Here is a 22,772-nt window from a genome sequence, read left to right as displayed (position 1 = left end):
ACAGTGCATGACTGGGAAAATATTTTGGTTTTATCCTTACAGGTTACAGCCTCTCTGCATCAAAAGCTTAAGTAAAATGGAAGTTGTCAAGATCACTGCTGGAGCGAATCACTCCTTGGCACTGACAGCTCAATGTCAGGTAGGGAGGGGCTTCAAAATATTTCTCTGTTTGATTATAGGCTGCAGCAGTGACCACAAAAAAAGACACAAAGTACAAGACTAACGTTACCTTACCAACACTTTGGCTGTTAAAAACAATGAAGTTGCATATGTGACCCTGGACCACAAAACCAATCATAAGGGTAAATTTTTTTTAAATTTAGATTTATACATCATCTGAAAGCCGAATGAATAAGCTTTCCATTGATGTATTGTTAGGATATGACAATATTTGGCTGAAATACAACTATTTAAAAATCTGGAGGTGCAAGAAAATCGAAATATTGAGAAAATCGCCTTTAAAGTTGTCCAAATGAAGTTCTTAGCAATGGATATATTTGCGGTAGGAAATTTACAAAATATCTTCACGGAACATGATCTTTGCTTAATACCCTAATGATTTAAAAGAAAAATTGATAATTTTGACCCATACAATGCATTTTTTTTTTTTTATATTTTAAGTTTTTAAATTTTGCTTTACATTTTGTTATGGGCTTTTGTTTGGCTTTAGATTTTTTTTTTTATTTCTTTAGAGTTAATGTATTTTTATTTTTAATTTTTACTGCAATTTGAACTTATTTATTTTTGTTGTATACCGAAGCATCATTTCTTAATTTTCAAATAAGTTTTGTAAATCTAATATTTATATTTTATTTGAACGTTATTGCAATAGCTTTAATAGATCAAATTTTAGTTAATGTTTTTTATAGGCTTTTTATTTCTTCCCTTTGTGATCTGTTCACCTTTTCCTCATAACAATCAGTTTGCATTTCTTTTTTCTCACAGGTCTATTCCTGGGGAAGTGACAAATTTGGACAGCTGGGTCGTATTAATGCCCCCAGCACAGTTCCTAATCTTACTATGGTATACCTCTTTTAATTTTTTTGATATTTAATCACCTTTTCTACTGACCTTCCCTTTCACAGCATAAAATTCCCTGTGGGAAAATGAATGTGCTTTTGTGCATGTGACAATAGATCTCAGAGGGTATCCGTGTGTGGGATGTGGCGGCAGGACAGACGCACACGTTGTTGCTGGCTGATGGAGACCGTTATCAGCCCATACTGTACTACAGTGGAGAGCAGGTGCTGGAGAACGCTGACAGCACTCATCCCCTCTCCGGGACCTACACCCAGACGCCCACCCTTCTCCCCTTCTGCATGAATGTTCGTATACATCGTTATGACAGTGTATTCTGTTGATACAATTTTTTTTACTGTGAATAGGCTGTTAGCAAAATAACACCCAGATTTAATTTAACACAGGTAATTTAACTTATAAATTATCTGATGTAAATGATCTGTGATGCTGAAAACACAGACGGAATTGCGGAATTGCGGAATTCAGTCATAAAAATGGAATTTACTGTATAATGTGAAATGTCACAATGTCAAAATTGGGATAAATAAATCCAAAGTAGGATATGGACTAGTGTCTGTAAATATTAATCCGCAAATAATATTTAAATATGAATCCTAGATGTTCTGCGTGTATGAATGGCGTATGTGACGTTAGCAGTGTTTTCAGCCTCTGCCGCCTCAATATATGAGTACATGAACACATAAACATAATCTCTAGAACTGCTCTGAGAGTCAATTCTTGAGCATTTTACAATTTCTTTTGAGAAAAACTAAAGGTCTTCACAGCAACCCGTCAAAATAAAAATTTGGTTGAACTTGAAGAAAAAATGACAGAAATATATTACTTGATGTTTAAAATTATTGTTAAAACACAATTTATTTGGTAAATATTTCTTAAAAATAATTTACCAAAATGTATGTGCCAGAAACATGTAAATACACAAACACAGAAATAAAATTTAAGAAATAAAATAATCAACATTTTTGTAATAAATTAATTAATTTATATAAATTAGATATGCTTTTGATCATTAAAATTGAATGAATCCATTAATCTAGAAAATTAATGAAAACACAAAATGTGATAAAAATAAAACTGAATTTGAGAAAAAAGTGATTTTTTTTTTTTTGTTAAATTTGTAATAAATTGCTCTTAAATTGTGTACATTTCATGATTTCAATTTTAAAGATATATTCTTTTTGATTAATATTTTTCATGTAACCATTTGAACAGTCTACAAAAATTAAAACGGAAAAAAAACAGAATCCCCCCCAAAAAAATTTAATAATAAAAAAACACAATTTAAAATTGAATTTAGGAAAAAAATTTAATTGATTTCATAGGACCCTAGATGCCATCCTGCTTCACTGAAAAGTGTTGTACATAGTACATCATTATATAATATATAATTTATATAATATATAATTTTTTTGTTTTAATGGTTAAAAACATCGAAATAATAACAAAATAGACTAAATAAAATAAATCTTTCAAAAGACATCTAAAAATAAAATGATATATGTTATATTTTGTTATACTTTTTGTTGTACTATTTATACTGTTAATAAATCTAAAAATAAAGAAAATAAAAATATTAGATGAAAAACATAAACTAAATGAAAACTAGAAATGTTGCTGTGTCAAGAGAAATTCATTTAAAGTACTAAAAATAACTATATGAAATAAAACAAATGCTTCCACTGAAATAAAAACTAAATAAGTTTCCAAATAATTTTAAAAACAATGTAATAAAAATACAAAAATATAACAAAATTACTACAAATTAAAATAATATTTAAAATGAGAACAAAACGTATATAAAAATGTAATTCAAAATATTGATAAAATATATAATAGAATATAAATAATAAAGTTGAAGTGCTTTAGATGCACCTGAATGCATAATTTTGCCATGAAGTATCAGTGATTGGTTAATGTGTAATATACTGAAAGGTAATGGCATAAATTTTAATGTTTGAGATTTACTGTTTCATGTAAAGTGGCAATTTACTCCATTCTACTGTGTTCTAATTTTGCGGTGTCCTTTGTTTAGATTGGCTATGTGAGCAAAGTGTTTGGGGGAGGACTAAATTGTTTGGCCTTGGCGGATCAGAACGCGATGGGTTTCATAGCTACAATTCATGAACTCGCTTCAGCAGAGAGGAAATTCTACTGTGTTCTCAGTCAGGTGAAAAGCAAAATCCTGAGCCCCCTGCTAGCTCGTGGTATGTAACGGATTGTTTTACTCACTGCACATTTTGTTTCAAATTTGTGGATTGTTATTTGGTTTTATAATTTAATATTGATCTTCCCTGTTGTAATGTAGCAAGTTTGGCCTTGTCTCTGGGTCAGTCCTCCATGTTGCTCTTTCAAGAGTTGGCTGGTAGTTTCAGCAAGCTTTGCCATCTAACAGGACAGCACTCAGTATCCCTCACCAACTTTCTGCAGCGAGGCAAAATGATCAAAACACTGGTCTTGATCAAAAACACAACCATCTTCATGGACACATATAAGGAGTAAGTATTTAAACTCAGAGACATGAACATCTTTTATATTTTACAATCTCTGTAATAACACCAGTGATGATGTCTTTCCTCAGGTACAGCGATCCAGTAGGAAACTTTCTTGTTATGGGAGGATTCCTTTCATTGCTGAAGCCCTCACAGTGCGTTGTCATACTCATCAATAAATCATCTATGGGCATCATAATAATATATATACATAATATATTTGGTCTTGCGTAATCTTTTTCTTCAGAGAGTGCTTTGGGAAAAAACTGGAGTTGTTACAGTCTCTGCTAGAGTCCAAGGAGAAGAACGCAGCACCCTATGATTTGTTAGTCAACTTGTTTTATATGCCCTTGCAGCACCTGCATGGGTATAACAGATTACTCCTGAAACTAGCCCACTGCTTTGAAGTGGTAAGAAAATTATGTGATCCTGCTCATGCTGTTTAAAAGAATGAAAGTGGCATTCAAATGCATGACACAGTCTTTTATTGTTTAGAACACTGAGGAATATGAATGGATTCAGAATGGCTGCTCCAAATATGAAGATTTAGCTTGCTTTGTTAGCAAGCAGAGAAGAGATGCTGAGGCCACTTTCAATTTCTGGAAGAACTTCAAAGGAAAGAATTCGGTATGGTGCAAAATATCAACTTATGTATATGTTGCAGTCACTTAATTGTATAATTCTAAGGTACATAGTTGTAGTCCTGGCTTCTGATTGGAAATGGCTATAATGCGCAATAGTGCCTTTTCGCCAAGTCTCTGCATAGATCCCATAGCTGTTTTGTTGTTGTTGTTGTTATATAGCAATGTTTTTATAGATCAATGACTACACTGATGTTCAAAAGTTTGGGATCAGTAAGATTTTTTTTTATTTTTTATTTATTTATTTATTTTTAAAGAAGATTCTTATGCTCGTCAAGGCTGCATTTATTTGATTAAAAATCCAGAAAAAAACTGTAATATTGTGAAAAATTATTTAAATGTAAAATAACTGTTTTTTTATGTGAATATATTTTAAAATGTAATATATTTCTGTGATCCAACGCTTAATTTTCATCATTACTCCAGTGTTCAGTGTCACACAGTCCTTCAGAAATCATTGTAATATGATAATTTATTATTAATATTGAAAACAGTTTGTTGAAGCCTATGATGCTTTGTATCAGGATTCTTTAATAAATAAAAAGTTAAAAAGAACAGAATTTTTAAAATAGAAATCTTTTGTAACAATATAAACTACCAGTACATTTTTATTCATTTTTTTTTTAAATTAATGCTGTTCTTCTTCATTTCTTTCAGCTTTCAGCAACTTTTTCAAACATTGAAAATAAAAGTAATAAATCAGCATATTGGATTGATTTTTGAAGGATCACGTGACACTGAAAACAGGAGTAATAAAATTCAGCTTTGCATTAGAGGAATAAGCTATATTTTAAGATATATTAAAATAGATAAATATTTATATTAAAAAATATATTTTAAACTGTACTAATATTTTACAATTACACTTTTTTCTGTATTTTTGATCAAGTAAATGCAGCCTTGAATTACAAATCTTACTGGTCCCAAACGTTTGAATGACATTTTTTTTTTTTTTGTCTTTTTTTTTTGTATGTGCATTACCGTTCAAAAGTTTGGGGTAATATTTTGTTTTATAAAAAGGAAGTCTCTTTTGTTCATCAAGGCTGCATTTATTGAATCAAAATATAATGAAACTGTTATATTGTGAATTATTATTGAAATTTAAATTACAAATATTGCAAAATATGGTTGGAATTTTTTATTTGAGCTTTCATTGGCTAAGCTGAATTTTCAGCAGACATCACTCCAGTCTTGAGTTTCACATGCTTAAAAAACTTTTTTTTTTTAATTATCAATTTTAAAAGCATTGTGCTGTCTAATATTTTTGGATTCTTTGAATATGAAGTTCAAAAGAGTAGAATTTTTTTGAAATAGAACTTTTGTTACACTACCAGTGTATTGTCACTTTTAATTCTTTTGATTAAATAATGCATCCTTGCTGAGTAAAAATATTAATTCCTTCAAAAAAACTTACGGACTCCACACTTTTGAATGGTAGTGTATGTTTCTAGCTGAAGTGTACTTGTTTTACAATAACATCAATTTGCTTCTGTCCTACTGCACATCTTGCTCTTTAAATTTACAATTGTTAGGTGCACTGTCTGACATTTTAATGCATTACAAACCTTTCAGTGTTAAGCTCCAGTAAGATTGGAAACTGAGCTTGTTTTCCCAGCAGCCATGTTAAATATTTCGATTCAGATGCATAAAAGAACTCATTTGTGAATTAAATAGAGCAAACACAAAAAGTATATGAAGTTCTGACAGCTGATGCTTCAAGCATTCACATATATAACAAAATTCTTAGCTCTGAGAAATATAGCAAGTGTGAAAACACCCTCATGAGTGAGTGTGTGCGTGTGAAGAGTGCTTGCATTGTGCGTTTGAGCGGTAACAATCTACTGAGATCCAAATAAGTAGCAGTTGAGATTAACTTTTCATTCTTACCACATGTTGTCATTACTAAGCAACAGTTTCTGGGTCAATCTGAGAATTGTTTTAATAAACAGATAAAAAGAAGAAATGTTCGCCTGCTGTAGTGGTTGACCATTGACCATAATTCAAAATAATCTGCCACTGTAAAAATGTATCAGCGTTTGGCAGGTGTTGATTTCCCACTCTTGTAACTGTACAGTATATTACTTCCACTGTATAATGTGGTTAAGCTGACCTAGTTACTGTTTCCTTTAATGAAGTTAATCGTGTCAGATATGACCACATAAGTTTCAGATACGTTTCTGTTTAGTTTATGTGGAAACCTGTGTGTGGCCGAACAGATGCATGTGCACATGTGATGTGTCTGCATGTGTGCGGTTCTCTTTAAATGAGCTTCTCTTTCTCAGGAATCCCTGCGTAAGCCGTCTCGTCGTCTGGTTTGTGAGAGCAGTAATAAATCTCTGACGTTACAGAACGCTGGACGATTCTCTGCCAGCTGGTTCATCCTCTTCAGTGATGTGCTGGTTCATGCACAGGTTAATGCATTTTAAAACTAAATTTTACCACCCTGGAATTTTCATTGCACTCATTTATTCATTTTATTCATTCATATTCTGTTTTTATTGTCTTCATTCATTTAGGGCACTATTCCATCAAAGAAGCTTGTGAGTATTGTGTGTTTAAGTTCCCGCCTTCACAGAATCAGTGTGTGCTTTAAGGCTTGACTTGAGACACTGAAAAATACTTTAGATACTGAAAAAATACATTAATTGTAGAGTCATGCTATGTTGTAATCAGATTTACAGAAAGGGTGGGCCAAACCTTGCTTTAATGTGGAATCCATGCACTAAATATTCAGTGGAATCCATGTACTAAATAAATATGTGCCCAATGTTAAACTTGTTTAAAACCAATTAGCGTGTAAAAGACATGGCCTGGCAGATAATGTGCTTGTTCCAGCATGAATTCAAGTCTAGCTTGTGTCAGTTGCAACACATTCTACCTGTTATTATTGGCCAGGATTGTTAATGTTAACTGAAACTAAAACTACTGTGCAGTGGATTGAAATAAAGCTTAAATAACATACAAATGTTAGATTACTGAAAACTGAAATGTGGCTTTGGCAAACAACTGAAATAATACAATTACTAAAACTAATATAAAAAATAAAGCTATATAGAGGGGGAAAAAAAAGAAAAAAGCACGTAAAATTATTTTAACTTAAAATGAAAACAAAAAATATAAAGTTAAAAGCTAGTTCAAAATGTTAAAGGAGAAGTTCACTTCATTTACCCTCTTGTCATCCATTTCTTCAGTCATAAAGAAATTGTTTTTGGAGGCAAAGTCTTCAGGATTTTTTTCCGTATAGTGGACTTCAGTGGTGCCCCTACGTTTGAACTTCCAAAATGCAGTTTAAATGCAGCTACAAAAAGCTCTAAACGATCCCAGCTGAGGAAGAAGGGTCTTATCTAGTGAAAAAAAAGACAAACTCCCATCTCATTCTCTCCTCCAACTTCAAAATCGCCCTACATCGCTGCAGAAGCATCGACCCAGTGTTTACGAAGTGAACGCACAAGGAGGGTCAAACACCCTTTACAAAAAAAGGTAAAACAGCGATGTAAGCGAGGTAAAACGACGATTTTGATGGGTGGTTTTCGACATACCCTAACTATCTTAGACCAAAATGCAAAGAGTTCCCACAGAGCTATACAAGACGAGCATTTAAAAAGACGAGGTTAAAAAAATATAAAAATTGTAATTTTTTTTTTTTTTTTTTTTTTTTTTTTTTTTAGAAAATAACTGATTGTTTCACTAGATATAAGAGCCTTCTTCCTCGGCTAGGATAGTTTAGAGCCCTTTGAAGCTGCATTTAAACTGCATTTTGGAAGTTCAAACTCGTGGGCACCATAGAAGTCCACTATATGGAGAGAAATTCTGAATTTTTAAAAAAAAAACAAAAAAACAATTTCTTTACGACTATAGAAAGAAACACATGAACGTCTTGGATGACATGGGGTGAGTAAATTATCTGTAAATTTTTGTTCTGGAAGTGAACTTTTCCTTTAATACTAGTTATTAGGGCAACAATGTTAAGACATCATTTTGATCATGGTTTTAAACTGGTTTTAAACTGGTGAGTGGGTGTGTGTGTGTCAAGGTTGGAAATTAACAAGGGCTTGTGGCAAAAATGGCCCTTAAATTCAAGACAAAGGGGCAAAAAATTCCCTAGTATAGTTAAACAATGTATTACGGCTGTCACATTTAAAATGAAGTGTGAAAAGTGTCAACTTGCAGATTTACATTTAGATTCGCTCACACTGCATCAGACTTTTACACACTTTTATGCAGCGTTACTAGCATAACTTGTGCTAGACTTGGCTAATGTCTTGGACCAAAATGTTTTTCTGTGGAGCAGAAGCTTTGTGTAAATTCAAGTATTTGACGTTAAAGAAAACAGATGGTTTTTATAATAATAAGGTGATTATAAAAACTGCCCTCACAAATGTAAAAAATGCCTGGAGAAAATCAATTCCGGAGGCAAGTATTGCCCCTTAATAGAAAAGTTAATTTCTGACCATGGCGTGTGTGTGTGGTCCAGGTAAACCAGATGTCTCCACAGTAAAACCTGCAATTTTTGATGTTGTGGTTACAAAATGTAGGTGGCAATGAGGAAATACTAATAATTCATTATGTCTATGGAGAGTCATCGTAAAACATAAAAACCCAGTGTGTGTGCGCATTTGTTTGTCAGGTTTGCTTGCACATTGCCTCATATTGCTTTTGTGCTTTTGAAAACTTGAACTGTGTGCTCTGCTGTGATGTTTTCTCTGCATGCTTGGTTGGTCTGTGTTTCTTCTTGGCCTATTTTGCCAGTGGTTTGAAAATGTCAGTAACATTTAAATGTTTCAATTCCTTCTTTGTCTGCACAAGTTTTTAATAACAGTTTTTCACAATGTCTAACTGGTCACACATCTCAGAGGAACACTACTTCACCCACATACTATCACATCATGCCATGGCACATCATATTGTATTGTTTTGGTGCATACTTTTTATTTCCATTAAATGAAATGAACATTTTTAACTGTTGATTCCTGCCTTAGTTGTAGTAATATGTTTGGGCGTTGGGAGTGGTTTCCCTCGTGCAAGGGAGCATGTCATATATCTAATGTAGGTACATGGGTGTGTTTGTGTGAATGGGAGGGTGAAGCTCCTTGAGGAATTGAAAGTGTTTACTATAGCTAATGTGTTTTTTATTTCAGGCAAACCTGTTTTATTCACAAATTAGATGTATTTTCTGTTTCTGTTTCTGTTCTTTTCTTTAATCTGCAGCAGCAGAGCAAGGCTTTAGTTTCATTCCCTTCTTAATGTACTGTGGATAAAGGAGTGGTTTGCTTATGTGTAACTGATTATATTCTCTGTTTCTACAGTTCTCATCTCATTATATATATCCACTTGCTACACTCTGGGTGGAGCCCATCTCAGATGAAAGTATGAGCCTGTAAGTTACTCATCTCTACATCTTTTTTCTTTCATTTGGACAATTCTGAGGTTTTACTACTTTTTAATGTAGGTTTAGTTTAGCACATGACATTTCACAAAATATTAAATGGTCTTAAATGGTCTTGCATTTGTACTCATCAACCCCAGTTTAACCTCTGGCTGTCATTACTAGACATGGCCTTAAGCTGACTACGCCTGAAGATAGCTTTGTTGTTCTGGCAACGTCTCCTTTGGAAAAGGTAATGCACTGATGCGGTCAGAGTTTGGTTGAGAAGTTTTTCTATTTGGTGTTAATTCTGCCGCCCACTGGCTTTCTGGTAGGGAAAGTGGCTGAGAGCTATTAACCAGGCCATTGAGGACGTGCTTGCTGTAGGTCTGAACGGGAGGACACGTGTGTCTAGAAGCAGCCAGAAAGGTGAACCTCCTGTGTCACGTACTTCCAGCTACACTTTCAGCAAAGAGGGCCGACTCAAAGATGCAACGTACGAGGGCCGCTGGCTGTCAGGCAAACCTCACGGCAAGTGAGTACATGCCCATAATTACTGTTTGTATTCACACACTATATAATAAAAACATTCTTCAAAGATTTCTCTCAATCACTTAAGCAGGGCTGTCATCACTTTATGTTTTTTGAGGGAACGCCAGTAGTAGTTCTGCCTAACATCCAAAAACTTGTTTTTTTTTCTTCAAAAAAGATCTCTGAATCTACTGTTGAGTTAACTGTGGTTCACATTTTATTTTATTTTTTTTAAATAGAGGGACTCTGAAGTGGCCAGATGGGACAGTTTACTGTGGCACATTCAAGAATGGGTTGGAGGATGGGTCAGTATGGAGAGTTTTTTAAGAATTTAGTATTGTGACAGATTTGACAGATATTTATATTAATACTGCTCTTTTGATATTTCTATTCATAAAAGCATCCTGATAAAAAAAAAAAAAAAAAAATCTATGTTTCCACAAAAATATTAAACAGCATAAGCATAATTGTTTTCAACACTGATAATAATAAAAAATGTCACCAAATCAACACATTAGAATAATCATGTGACAATAAAGAGTGGAATAATGACAGCTGAAAATTTTGCTGTGACATCACAGGAAGACATTGGTTATTTTACGTTGTACCAATATTTCACAAAATGACTGTGTTCACTGTATTTTGATCAAATAAATGCAGCCTTGGTGAGCATAAGAGACTTCTTTCAAGAACATTACAAATCTTACCAACCCCACTCGTGTTGTATATGCATTTTATACTCATTATTTCTCTTTTCTTTGCAGATTTGGAGATTTTATGATGCCCAACACGACTCTCAACAAGTTTGAGCGTTACCAAGGTCACTGGAAGGAAGGGAAAATACATGGCTTTGGCACATTTTGGTAAAAATTATGTAAATGTGTTGAATTAAAAAGCACTTTGAACCAGTTAAATCAGTTGATGGGGGACCCTGAACATCTTAAATTGCTAGAATTGCCACCTAGAGCCTTTATATGGAAGCCCGTTTCCACCACTGAATAAAATATGAAATAGGTTATTGCAAGTTTTTATCTCACAATTTTGAGTTTTTTTTCTTAACATTTTATAAACGCACAATTCCGAGAAATAAAGTCAGAATCGTGAGATGTGAACTCACAATTCTGACTTTGTTTCTCAGATTTGCAAGTTCAGATCTCGCAGTTTTGACTTTATACAGCATCTCGGAATTGCAAGTTTACATCACACAATTCTGACTTAATTTCTCAGAATTGTGAGATATAAACAACTCAGGATTTTGAGATGTAAACTTGCAATTGCGAGAAAAAAAAATGTCAGAATTGTGAGACAAATATCACAATTACCTTTTTTATTTTTATTTTTTATTCAGTGGCGGAAAGGGGCTTCCATACCTTTCCCATTGTCTGACTGTAGTGTATTTGTAGGTATGCTTCAGGTGAGGTATACGAGGGCTCATTCAGGGACAACATGCGTCATGGTCACGGCATGTTACGGAGTGGAAAGTTGGCCTCTCCTTCCTCCAGTAGTGTGTTTGTGGGTCAGTGGGTTCAAGGGAAAAGAACAGGCTATGGAGTGTGCGATGACTTCAGCAGGTATGTACACTGTGGGCACCAAATTTGAGTTTTTAAACATCCTCCTGCTATTCATTTGTTTTTATATCTCCCAGAGGAGAGAAGTACATGGGAATGTGGCTCGATGATCAGCGTCATGGAGACGGAGTCGTTATCACTCAGTTTGGATTGTATTATGAAGGAAACTTCTGTAGTAACAAGATGATGGTGAGTTGAGCTGTTATAATATGCCTGCATTAAAGTGCCTGTAATTTGCTTATATTAAAGGGATAGGTTACCCAAAAATGAAAATTCGGTAATTACTTACCCTCATGTCGTTCCAAACCTGTAAGACCTTTGTTCATCTTTGTTCATGTTCATCTCATCAGCTACTTACTATGTCTTTTGTCTGATGTAGAGCAATGGGACTCTTCTCTGTGATGATGACACTGTCTTTGAGGGCGAGTTTTCAGAAGACTGGACTCTTTGTGGAAAGGTGTCTTTGAAATAATGTGATAGTTCCTGTCCTAAATCTGTAGAAGCTATATACTTGTGATTTGTCCGTGTGATTGTTTCTGTGTATCTGAATCTCCTGTGGCTTTTTGGATGTGAAGGGCGTTCTGTTCATGCCTAATGGTGACTCTTTGGATGGGGTCTTTGACGGTCACTGGGGAGCCGGTCTGAGAGTGGCTGGAACTTTTACAAAACCTTTTGAAGCTTTGAGGATAGAAAGAAAGATACCGTAAGTGTATTGTGAATAATGCTTTGGCCTGCTGTATATTTATTTTTACAGTATTTTTTTAATGTATGTGTGTGTGTAGTGTGGCTGGTCAACACGCAGTGCCTGCAGAAGAAAAGTGGAAGGCAGTGTTTGATGAATGCTGGAGTCGATTAGGCTGTGAAACTCCCGGTGAAGGACTGCATGAGAAAGCCTGGGAGAACATTGCCATCGCCCTCACTGCCAGACACAGGCAACAGAGATTTCGGTATGTACACACACACACACACACACACACGAGGATGAACAAGTAAAGGTGTGATCACACTAGGCTTGCAACATAGAAAATGCTTTATACTCTGCAACACATACAGTACTGTGCAAAAGTTTTAGGCCACTAGTATTTTCACCAGCTAAAAGTGGTTTAAAGTAAGTTATTTATATCTTTTGCTGTAGTGTGTCAGTAAAAAATATCGGTTTACATTTCCAAACATTCTGTTTGCCATTAATTGTAATAATCTAGTGAGATTTTTGTTTGCACAAGGAGTCTGACAACAGCCAGTGCTCCACACTGATCTAATCTCATCATCATCCAGTCTGTCTGGAATGACATGAAGACACAGAACAAACTGAAACAGAGTAAATCCAGAAGAACTATGGCAATGTCTCCAAGATGCTTTAAGAGACCTACCTGCAAAGCTACCTGAAAAATTTTGCGCAAGTGCACCTAGGGCAAAAGCTGCTGTAAACGCAAAGAATGGTCGCACCAAATGTTAATTTCATTTAGTTAATAGAAGGCAATTGATGAAGAAAATCTATTTATGACAGCATCCTCATTTTACAGCATTTTTACACAAGTGCCTAAAACTTTTAACAGTGCTGCAGCTTTGCAGGTAGGTTTCTTGAAGCATCCTGGAGACTTTGTCACAGTTCTTCTGGATTTAGTCTGTCTGAGTTTGTTCTGTTTCTTCATGTCATTCCAGACAGACTGGGTGATGATGAGATCAGATCTCTGTGCAGAGCACTCGCTGTTGTCAGACTCCTTGTGCAAACAAAAATCTCACTGGATTATTACGATTAATGGCAAAATGAATGTTTGGAAATGTAATCTGATATTTCCTACTGACACGCTACAGCAAAAGACCGACTTTAACTGACTTTAAACCATTTTTTAGCTGATGAAAATACTAGTGGCCTAAGACTTTTGCACAGTACTGTAGTTAAGGACATAATGTCATACTCAAGGACTGTGAAATAACAAATGCTAATTCAGTAGTACACCAAACTAGAACTTTGGTACACAAAAGACTTAACTTGTTTGTTTGTATGCACATGAATGTAAGTGAATGGAGTGTGAAGAAATCATCAGTCACGTGTGTTTGTCTATAGTCCAGAGGAGCTGAGCCGATCTCAGACTAAGATGCTGGAGAGTCTTGAGGTGATTCCTAATGTGGACCCTGTTACTGCAGACTCCTACAACAACATCCGTCGGTATCTCTTAAAGGTAAGGCTTCCAAAGGCTTATTAACACCAAGTCTGCGCACCTGTACAGATCCCTCCCTAAAAGCATTGGACACTTTTGGACACTTGGGTCACAATTAAAGGAGTAGTTCACTTCCAGAACAAAAATGTACAGGTAATTTACCCTTGTCATCCAAGATGATCATGTCTTTCTCTCTTCAGTTGTAAAGAAATTATGTTTCTTGAGGGAAAACATTTCAGGATTTCTCTCCATATAGTGGACTTAAATGGTGCCCGTGAGTTTGAACTTCCAAAATGCAGTTTAAATGCAGCTTCAAATGGCTCTAAACGATCCCAGCCAAGGAAAAAGAGTCTTTTCTAGCAAAACGATCAGTTATTTTCTAAAAATATACAATTAATTCCCTTTTAACCTCAAATGCTCGTCTTGTGTAGCTCTGTGATGTGCATGCGTAGTCTGTGTAATCTGGGTCAAAACAGTTATGGTAGGTCAAAAAAACTCCTGTGTCATTTTCTCCTCCAACTTCAAAATCGTCCTATATACAAAATATCAAACCAAGTGATATCTGCAAACACAATATACTGGAGATTTTTCAAAACGAATTCACTTGTTTGTGATGACTTTGAACCAACTGGTGTCAAGGTGATTTTTAGCGACGAGAACTGACTTACATATATCAAGATCACAGTAACCACAGGTGGACATGATCCAATAACATGTGACAACCATAAAGTGTCTGTAAAAGAGTTTTTGTCTATATTTTGATAATGTAAAATGTGTACTATTTTTCTTTAAAAAATGCCATTTGGTTTAATAAATTGACACATAATGCAATTATACTATAATATATAATATATAACTTATACTGTAAAATTTAATTATTATTAAATTTTAAAACGTAATTTAATCTTGTGATGGCAAAGCTGAATTTCCAGCATCATTACTCTAGTCTTCAGTGTCATTTGATCATTCAGAAATCATTTTAATATACTGATTTCGTGCTAAGAAATATTTAATATTATTATCAGTGTTGAAAACAGTTGTGCAGATTAATATTTTTGTGTAAACTGCAGTACGTTTTTTTTTTTTTTTTTTTTTTTTTTTGTCAGGATATTTTGATAAATAAAAAGTTAAAAAATCTTTTAGAACATTATAAATATCTTTACTGTCACTTTTGATCAGTTTAGCACATCTTTGCTAAATAAAAGTTTAAATTACATAAAAAAAATAATATATGTAGTGTACATATATAAACATTTTTAAATGTCTTAATACATTTTTGGGATGTTGTAATAACTCCCTTTAGGCCTGTGATACCCCTCATCATCCCCTGGGCTGGCTGCTGGAGACCCTTGTGACTGTGTACAGGATGACCTATGTTGGTGTGGGCTCCAATAGACGCCTCTTACAGCAGGCAGTGGAGGAGATCCAGTCGTACCTAACACGCATATTTCAAATAGTCAGGTATTGCGTTCAGGCTTTTCTGTGATTGCTTCAAGATGAGTTACCGGAATCCTTGTTCTTTAAAAGCCAGTGGAGCATTTTACAAAGTACATAGGAAGCATTTTATTTTTTTTTTCTTGTTGTGAAGATTCTGTTCTTCTTTTAGTATTACTGCAATGAACTCAGCTAAATGTTATAATAAGGCACACTGTTCATTTCATTACAATCTCAGAGACCACTGCATATTACTTGATTTTCCTTATAAGGCCATTGTTTTTCAAGTATTTGTGTTACAAATATTTGGCGCAGATTTCTGTTTCCTGGTCTCCCTGAAGATGGAGGTTTTATTCTGGATTCCTCCAGCTCCTCAGATGAGGGCACAGACTCTCTTAACAGCAGTACACACTCAGAAACTCCACAGCAGGGGTAAAACAGCATCATTATGATTTTTGATGAGTAGAAAGTTTAAAAGAACAGCGTTTATTTGAAATCTTTAGTTACATTTTATGTCTTTAATGTCACTTTTGATTGTTTTAATGAATCCTAGTTGAATAGAAGTATTAAATTCTTTTTAAAAAATGTTTTTACCACAGAAAATAAATAGATATGCTAATAGATAGATATAGTTGCTTTCTAAAAGTATAAGAGTCTTGTGTTCTGTGTTGCAGTTGGATAGTGAGCAGCTCAAGTCTTCTCCTGCCGGTGTTGCTGCCGAGGCTTTACCCTCCTCTCTTCACTCTCTACACACTAGAGAAAGAGAAAGAGGAGGAGGTGTACTGGAACTGTGTGTTAAGACTCAACAAACAGCCTGATCTTGCTCTTCTAGCCTTTCTTGGAGTACAAGAGTAAGTAGCAAAAATAACAATACCATGTGAAATATTCTATTACAGCGTTTATGATAAAATTATACTGACTAAAGGATTAGTTCACTACCAGAATAAAACAAATCCTGATCGTTTACTCACCGCCATGTCATCTGAGATGTTCATGTCTTTCTTCGCAAAGAAATTAAGGCTTTTGATGAAAACATTCCAGAATTTTTCTCCATACAGTGGACTACAATGTGATCATCAGGTTGAAGGTCCAAATTGCATTTTCAGTGCAGCTTCAAAGGGCTCTACATGATCCCATCTGAGGAATATGAGCCGTGTCTAGCAAACAGTTGATCATTTTCTAAAAAAAAAGAAATTATATATACTTTTGCAACGCAAATCATTTTCTCCTCCAACTGCAAAATCTACAACATTGTTGTTTTACCTTTTTTTGGTAAAGGGCGTTTGACCTTTCCAACGTGATAGCATAATGCGTGAAGTTGCGAACGTGCATCTCACAGCTAGGGCAAGACGAGCATTTGTGGTTAAAAAGTATATCATTTTTGTTTTTTTAACCCTTCAGTTTTGTTTTTTTGATCATTTTGCCTGTTATTGCCAGCTGCATAAATTTTGGCACAGGTGTGTATTTTTATTGAAATTTTACCATTTCACCTCCATTTCCTTTAATAAGTCTGTTTTGCACTAGGCACAAAATTGTTCCGGACCTTAAGGACAAAAATGTCCCACTTGAAACCCATCAAAACTGCAATTTTTAAATGCAGTGCCATTTAACTGTAAAATTATGCAGTTTTTGTTAACAGGCTTTCGTTCTGTTGGCAAGCCTTTAAAATGTGTTGTTTTTTTTTTTTTGTTTTTTTTAACCAGATGGTGCCATTTTTTACAAGTTTGGCCTATAAAGCAAATACTTGCTTTATTCCTGTTTTCTGCTTCTGCACATTATACAGCCAGTTGGATAAATAATGCAGCTATAATTGTGTGGGTGTGTTGGTATGGATGTCAGAGGGCGGTTTGTATGTGTTAACATGTTTCATAAAATATATGAATTTATTTTATTTATGAACAATATTTTATTTAAAATATTGTTCATAAAGCATTTTCATAAACATAAACCTCTATAACTATTTTTAACTTTTTCTACTTCATCAGTAATCTGCCATGGGTCTTCTTTAAAATGAGACCAAACTTAAGTGCTCCCAAGCTTCAATTTTTTATGACAGTTTATTTGACACAGACATGTTTGACACCGACACCAAGGACCTATGTGTAACTTTTTTTTATTGACGCACAAGGGTTAAGAAAATGACAGATTTTTCACTAGATAAGACCCTTATTCCTCAGCTCAGATCGTGTAGAGTCCTTTGAAGCTGCATTGCAACTGTATTCTGAAGTGAACTAATCCTTTAATTAGAAGGCATTGCAAAAATGCATCAGAAGTTAATTTACTTTCACAATTCACAGTAGTCAGTCAACTCTTTCTATGAAGACTGCATTTATAATGCAGTGTACATTTACAAGAGTATTCTTTCTTCATTATAATGCATGCATATGCATGCATAGTGCCTTATAAAAATAAAAACTTGTATGTTGTGTTTCATCTCATGAAAAATCATAATGACAATTTTAATTAATTGTATACTGGCCTATTTGTGGTTATAACTTTAAAGAGTATCCATCCAGGAAGGATGGTGGCTTTTACAGTTTTTAGTTGAATGTCTTTTTGTTTTCCAGAAAGTTCTGTCCAGTTTCTATCTCTGTATTGGGCGAGATAAAGCAGGTAAAGCTTTCTGTCATTTCTAAACAAAATAATCAGTAATGACACCATATATACAACTTTATTGGTTCTGTTGAATTTAATGGACAGGTCTTGCCAAGTACTAAAGATGCCTGCTTTGCCACTGCTGTTGAAACCCTGCAACAAATCAGGTAAAGACAGTCTTGTGTATACCAAAGGCAGAAAAAACAACAGGAACACTTTAGTAGCAATCTTCTATATGTTTTTCTTTTTGCCTGTACAGCACAGCATTCACTCCCTCAGACAAGTTGCAGGTGATACAGCTGACCTTTGAGGAGGTCACGCAGGACGTGCAGGCCCTGCTTGGGCAAGATTTCCTGTGGTGCATGGATGACCTCTTTCCAATCTTCCTTTATGTGGTGCTCCGTGCTCGGTACTTTTATAAAGCTTTCACTGCATATAGACATCATGGCAATGAAGTTATCAGTTGAAACATAAATGTACATGCAGCTTGTCTGCCCATGTAAAGAACCTGTCGCTTGTGAATGTGTAGGATCAGAAACCTGGGCTCTGAAGTGAGTCTGATAGAGGACCTTACAGACAGCAGTCTACAGCTGGGACAGCTTGGATTCATGCTGACAACTCTTAAAGTGAGAATGCACACACAAATTCAGGAATAAGTGATATTATTACTTTTAAAATTATAAAGTTACATCATTAGAATATCAGTTTTACCTCATTTAAGGTAAGGCTTGACAAATTCTTAGTTTTTAACTTAAAGGAGAAGTCCACTTCCAAAACAAAGATGTACAGATAATGTACTCACCTCCTTGTCATCCAAGATGTTCATGTCTGTCTTTCTTCAGTTGTAAAGAAATTGTGTTTTTTGAGGAAAACATTTCAGAATTTTTCTTCATATAATGGACTGGTATGGTGCCCCGATTTTGAAAATGCAGTTTAAATGCGGCTTCAAATGATCCCTTATCTAGCAAATTTTCTTTCATCGGTTATTTTCATTAAAAAAAAGTACAATTTAAATACTTTTTAATCTCAAACGCTCGTCTTGCCTTGCTCTCACTGAACTCTGACTCAAGACAGTTAGGATATGTCAAAAACTCCTATTGTATTTTCTCCCTCAACTTCAAAAATCATTTCAAAATCATCCTACATCGCTGCAGAAGTACCGACCCAGTTTTTGCAAAGTAAACATACAAACACCCTTAACAAAAAAAGGTAAAACAGCGATATAGGACGATTTTAAAGTTGAGGAAGAACATGAGATGGGAGTTTTTCAACATACCCTAACTGTCATGAACCAGAAAAAAACAGTCCAGGCACAGCGAGACAAGACAAGCGTTTGACACTGAAAAGTACATAAATTGTATTATTTTTATGAAAATAACAGATAGTTTCACTAGATAAGACCCTTCTTCCTCGGCTGGGATCCTTTACAACCGCATTTGGGATCGTTTGAAGCTGCATGTAAACTACATTTTGAAAGTTCAAAATCGGGGCACCATATCAGTCCATTATATGGAGAAAAATGCTGAAATGTTTTCCTCAAAAAAAAAAAAATTCTTATCGACTGAAGAAAGAAAGACATGAACATCTTGGATGACAAGGGGTGAGTTCATTATATGTGAATCTTTGTTTTGGAAGTGGACTTCTCCTTTAAAACCGTATATTAAATGTATGATATGACCTCTTTTAATATTGAGGGCTGGTTTTATGAAGCAAAAGTTTTATTTAGAAAGCTCAAGTCTTTAAGGATTTGAATGAATTCTAAGGATAATCTCATCATGCACAATCACTGGTCCCCTTTTATTCTCTTCCATGTTTTATTTTAATCTCTTTCTCTCTGTTTATCTCTGCCCTTAGGCCTGCTACAACCAGATTCAGGTTGAGAAGACGACATAGGAGGGGTTGGTTTGTGAGCGGCGCAGCCACAGCTTTGCCAATTTGCGCACAGTCTTACGGAGTAGGTGTCATTTAAATAGACACGGATTACAGGTCAAATCAAGATGTGTTCTTTTATTTCAGGTCTCAAAAATAAGCTCACTTTCCACTCATCTTCCTTAAGCACTGTTCTACAGTAATTACTGTAAGTTGTTATAACTTTTGAGACTCTCATATTGACCATTTGACTTACAGTAAAGTTACCCGTTGAAAAAAAAAAAATGTACATTTCAACACCCATATTACCTGGACAGAAAAGAGACTTTTTCTGTTTTATACATGATAGCACAATAAGCACTCAGTAATAACTGACACTTATTACTATATGTAATATTCTGTATCAGTCAGTCTAGCTTATGTACTGATACTCAAACTAATGATGATGATGATGCTCTGATTTTAATGTAGTTAGATGAAACTATGTGATTGTATCAGAGCAGTGCTTATATATGGCACAGAAAAACAAGGAGGGTTTTTGAATGAATGAGCTCAACTTATATATATATATACACCGTATATAGAACTAATAAACTAAAATCACCCTCATTTATATAAGCAACATCAATAAAAAGAAGTATTTAAATACTTTGCTATTGAAAACCAAAACATACATAAACTACTGTTGAAACATTTGGGGTCAGTAATTTTTTATGTTTTTGCAAGAAGGTAGCGTGTATTTCATCAACATATTGTAAAAACAGTTATATTATTTAAATTGAACTTTTTTCTGTTATGTAATTTATTTCTGTTTTGCAAAATTGAATTCTTCAGTGTCACATGATCCTTCAGAATTCATTTTAATATGCTGATTTGCTGCTTAAGAACAATTTAATATTATTATCAGTGCTGAAACATGCTGCCTAATTCTTTTTAGGATTTTTGATGAATAGAAAGTTCAAAAGAAGAGAATTTATTTAAAAATAGAAATCTTAGGAATACTGTTGAAATTTTTATTGTCACTTTTAATTAATTTAATGCATCCTTGTTGAGTAAAAGTTTTCATTTCTTTCAAAACTTCTTACTGATCCCAAACTTTTGAATGGTAGTGTAGAGTAAATAAATGATCTTTCTGAAGAAACTTTTTTTATTATCAATGCTTTAGGAAATTCACAAATACATCAGGCTTTCCAGTGCTACTTAAAGGAGTAGTCCAGAACAAAAATTTACAGATAATGTACTCACCCTATTGTCATCCAATATGTTCATGTCTTTCCTTCTTCAGTCATAAAGAAATTGTTTTTTAAGAAAAAAATCAGGAATTATCTCCATATAGTGACTTCAATGGTGCCTGCGAGTTTGAACTTCCAAAAGTAGTTTCACTACATAAGACCATTATTTTTCATCTGAGATCGTTTAAAGCCCTTTAAAACTGCATTTAATCTGCGTTTTGGAAGTTCAAACTCACGGGCACCATTGATGGTGGAGAGATATGGATATGATATGGAGAGAAATCCTGAAATGTTTTCCTCGAAAAACATAATTTCTTTACAGCTGAAGAAAGAAAGACATGAACATCTTGGATGACAACATGATGACAATTTTTGTTCTAGAAGTGAACTACTCCTTTAAGTGGAACTTACTTAAGGAGGACATGTGTTATTATTTGATTAATTTGCACTGTTGAAAAAGCAGTTTTTAGAAAACGTAGCTTGTTACTGCCAAAAGGTTTGAAAGCAGTTACTTTCACCCTACTGAAAAAATGTAGACAAGTTTATAGTATCGCTACATTTAACTTGTAATCAATGCTAAAGAATCTGATAGCTGCATCCCTAGTAGTAAGTATCTATTGCACATTACACAGGGTTGAAGTGTTTTTAAATACATTCGAAGTCTTGCAATGTAGGTTTTATAAAGTGCAGGTAGAGATTTGTGATATAATGGTGTTATTAAAGCCCCTAGATGTAAAGGTGACTTGCAGTGGTGAACAAATAATGTAGTTCCTAATTGAACAATATATTGTGATGTATTTTAAAATGTACCTTTATCTGTGTAACTTTGAAACACCGTGGATATTCTGAGAGAAGTGGTTTCCATTTCCGCATGACAGCACATTGACATAAGGCTTTTCACTGTATTCAATTTGATTTAGCTGTAATTATATTATCTAGTCTTATCAAAGTGTACCAGAGGGAATTTAAGATATTTTCTATATATATATATATATATTTTATAGCTAATACACTGAAGACTGAATTCATATTTTTAATGCATTTTTGCCATTGACTGAAAATGTGGCATTGAACACTATGCAATAAGGGAATAATAAGTTAAATGTCAGGGCCCCTAAAGGACCTCAGAGTGTAGTATTTTGCACTGGCAATAGTAGCAATAACTTTTACATTTTGCTTGTTTCACGAATGCCTTTATTCATGAATGAACTTATTTCACTTATATCAAACCGATCAAGAGCTTGTATAAAGTACTGTGTGTGTCTGTGTGTGTGTGCTTTCCTCTAATTGCATCTTTTGTACATTTGAACATGCACTGAAAGAGTTCTGCTAATGTCGCACAGCCTTGTGAGATCTTGTTGGATGATGGTTTTTAATGACTGATTTGCAATATCTAGAGAGTAGGATGGCTCAGCGTTTATATACAGTGTATGAATTGCTAATAAGAAATTAAACAAACAATAACTTTACGCAATAATTTGCTTAAAATTCTCAAAAATCTTGAATGTTGAAAACCAACCAATTATTAGCTGGTGCCATTATTCGCAAATTGTATTACTGTCTGATTAATCAAACTCCCAGTGTTTTGGTTTTGTCACAGTTAGGTCATTGTCATTGGCTAGGCTGGTTACTAAAGCATTGCTTATGAAGATCATGAAGACAACAGCACCTTTACTGATAAATATAAAGGCTTTTTTTAAATAAAGTTACTGGTTTTGATAAATTACTGTCATTGTTGATCTAAATGTTACTGTCACCTTGAAAATTAATTTGTACAACACAGTTTGACAACACAATTTGTACAATTGAAGTCACATGAAAAAAGCAATGAATTAACTGTTTTTT

At 34.2% G+C, this 22,772-nt stretch overlaps 1 protein-coding gene across 1 annotated transcript in view; it reads left to right on the top strand.

The window, feature by feature from the left end:
• als2a (alsin Rho guanine nucleotide exchange factor ALS2 a) overlaps positions 1-22,772 on the top strand; it is a 28,058-nt gene extending 5,286 nt beyond the window's left edge. The window contains exons 6-34 of the mRNA XM_051119393.1: positions 43-139; positions 946-1,023; positions 1,137-1,325; positions 3,074-3,245; positions 3,347-3,536; positions 3,620-3,685; positions 3,778-3,940; positions 4,026-4,157; positions 6,454-6,582; positions 6,688-6,711; positions 9,478-9,548; positions 9,723-9,789; positions 9,872-10,071; positions 10,307-10,372; positions 10,832-10,930; positions 11,471-11,638; positions 11,713-11,824; positions 12,015-12,092; positions 12,211-12,338; positions 12,418-12,582; positions 13,704-13,818; positions 15,101-15,258; positions 15,547-15,663; positions 15,906-16,082; positions 17,799-17,844; positions 17,932-17,993; positions 18,086-18,235; positions 18,356-18,452; positions 19,681-22,772. Of these exons, the coding sequence (XP_050975350.1) occupies positions 43-139; positions 946-1,023; positions 1,137-1,325; positions 3,074-3,245; positions 3,347-3,536; positions 3,620-3,685; positions 3,778-3,940; positions 4,026-4,157; positions 6,454-6,582; positions 6,688-6,711; positions 9,478-9,548; positions 9,723-9,789; positions 9,872-10,071; positions 10,307-10,372; positions 10,832-10,930; positions 11,471-11,638; positions 11,713-11,824; positions 12,015-12,092; positions 12,211-12,338; positions 12,418-12,582; positions 13,704-13,818; positions 15,101-15,258; positions 15,547-15,663; positions 15,906-16,082; positions 17,799-17,844; positions 17,932-17,993; positions 18,086-18,235; positions 18,356-18,452; positions 19,681-19,719 (3,355 nt within the window). The 3' untranslated portion in view covers positions 19,720-22,772. The remainder of the gene's footprint in view (positions 1-42; positions 140-945; positions 1,024-1,136; positions 1,326-3,073; positions 3,246-3,346; positions 3,537-3,619; positions 3,686-3,777; positions 3,941-4,025; positions 4,158-6,453; positions 6,583-6,687; positions 6,712-9,477; positions 9,549-9,722; positions 9,790-9,871; positions 10,072-10,306; positions 10,373-10,831; positions 10,931-11,470; positions 11,639-11,712; positions 11,825-12,014; positions 12,093-12,210; positions 12,339-12,417; positions 12,583-13,703; positions 13,819-15,100; positions 15,259-15,546; positions 15,664-15,905; positions 16,083-17,798; positions 17,845-17,931; positions 17,994-18,085; positions 18,236-18,355; positions 18,453-19,680) is intronic.

Source organism: Labeo rohita, chromosome 9 (assembly GCF_022985175.1).
Source record: "Labeo rohita strain BAU-BD-2019 chromosome 9, IGBB_LRoh.1.0, whole genome shotgun sequence".
Taxonomy (NCBI): domain Eukaryota; kingdom Metazoa; phylum Chordata; class Actinopteri; order Cypriniformes; family Cyprinidae; genus Labeo; species Labeo rohita.
Note: the sequence above shows the minus strand (reverse complement) of the source record. Positions and strands in the feature narration are given on the sequence as shown.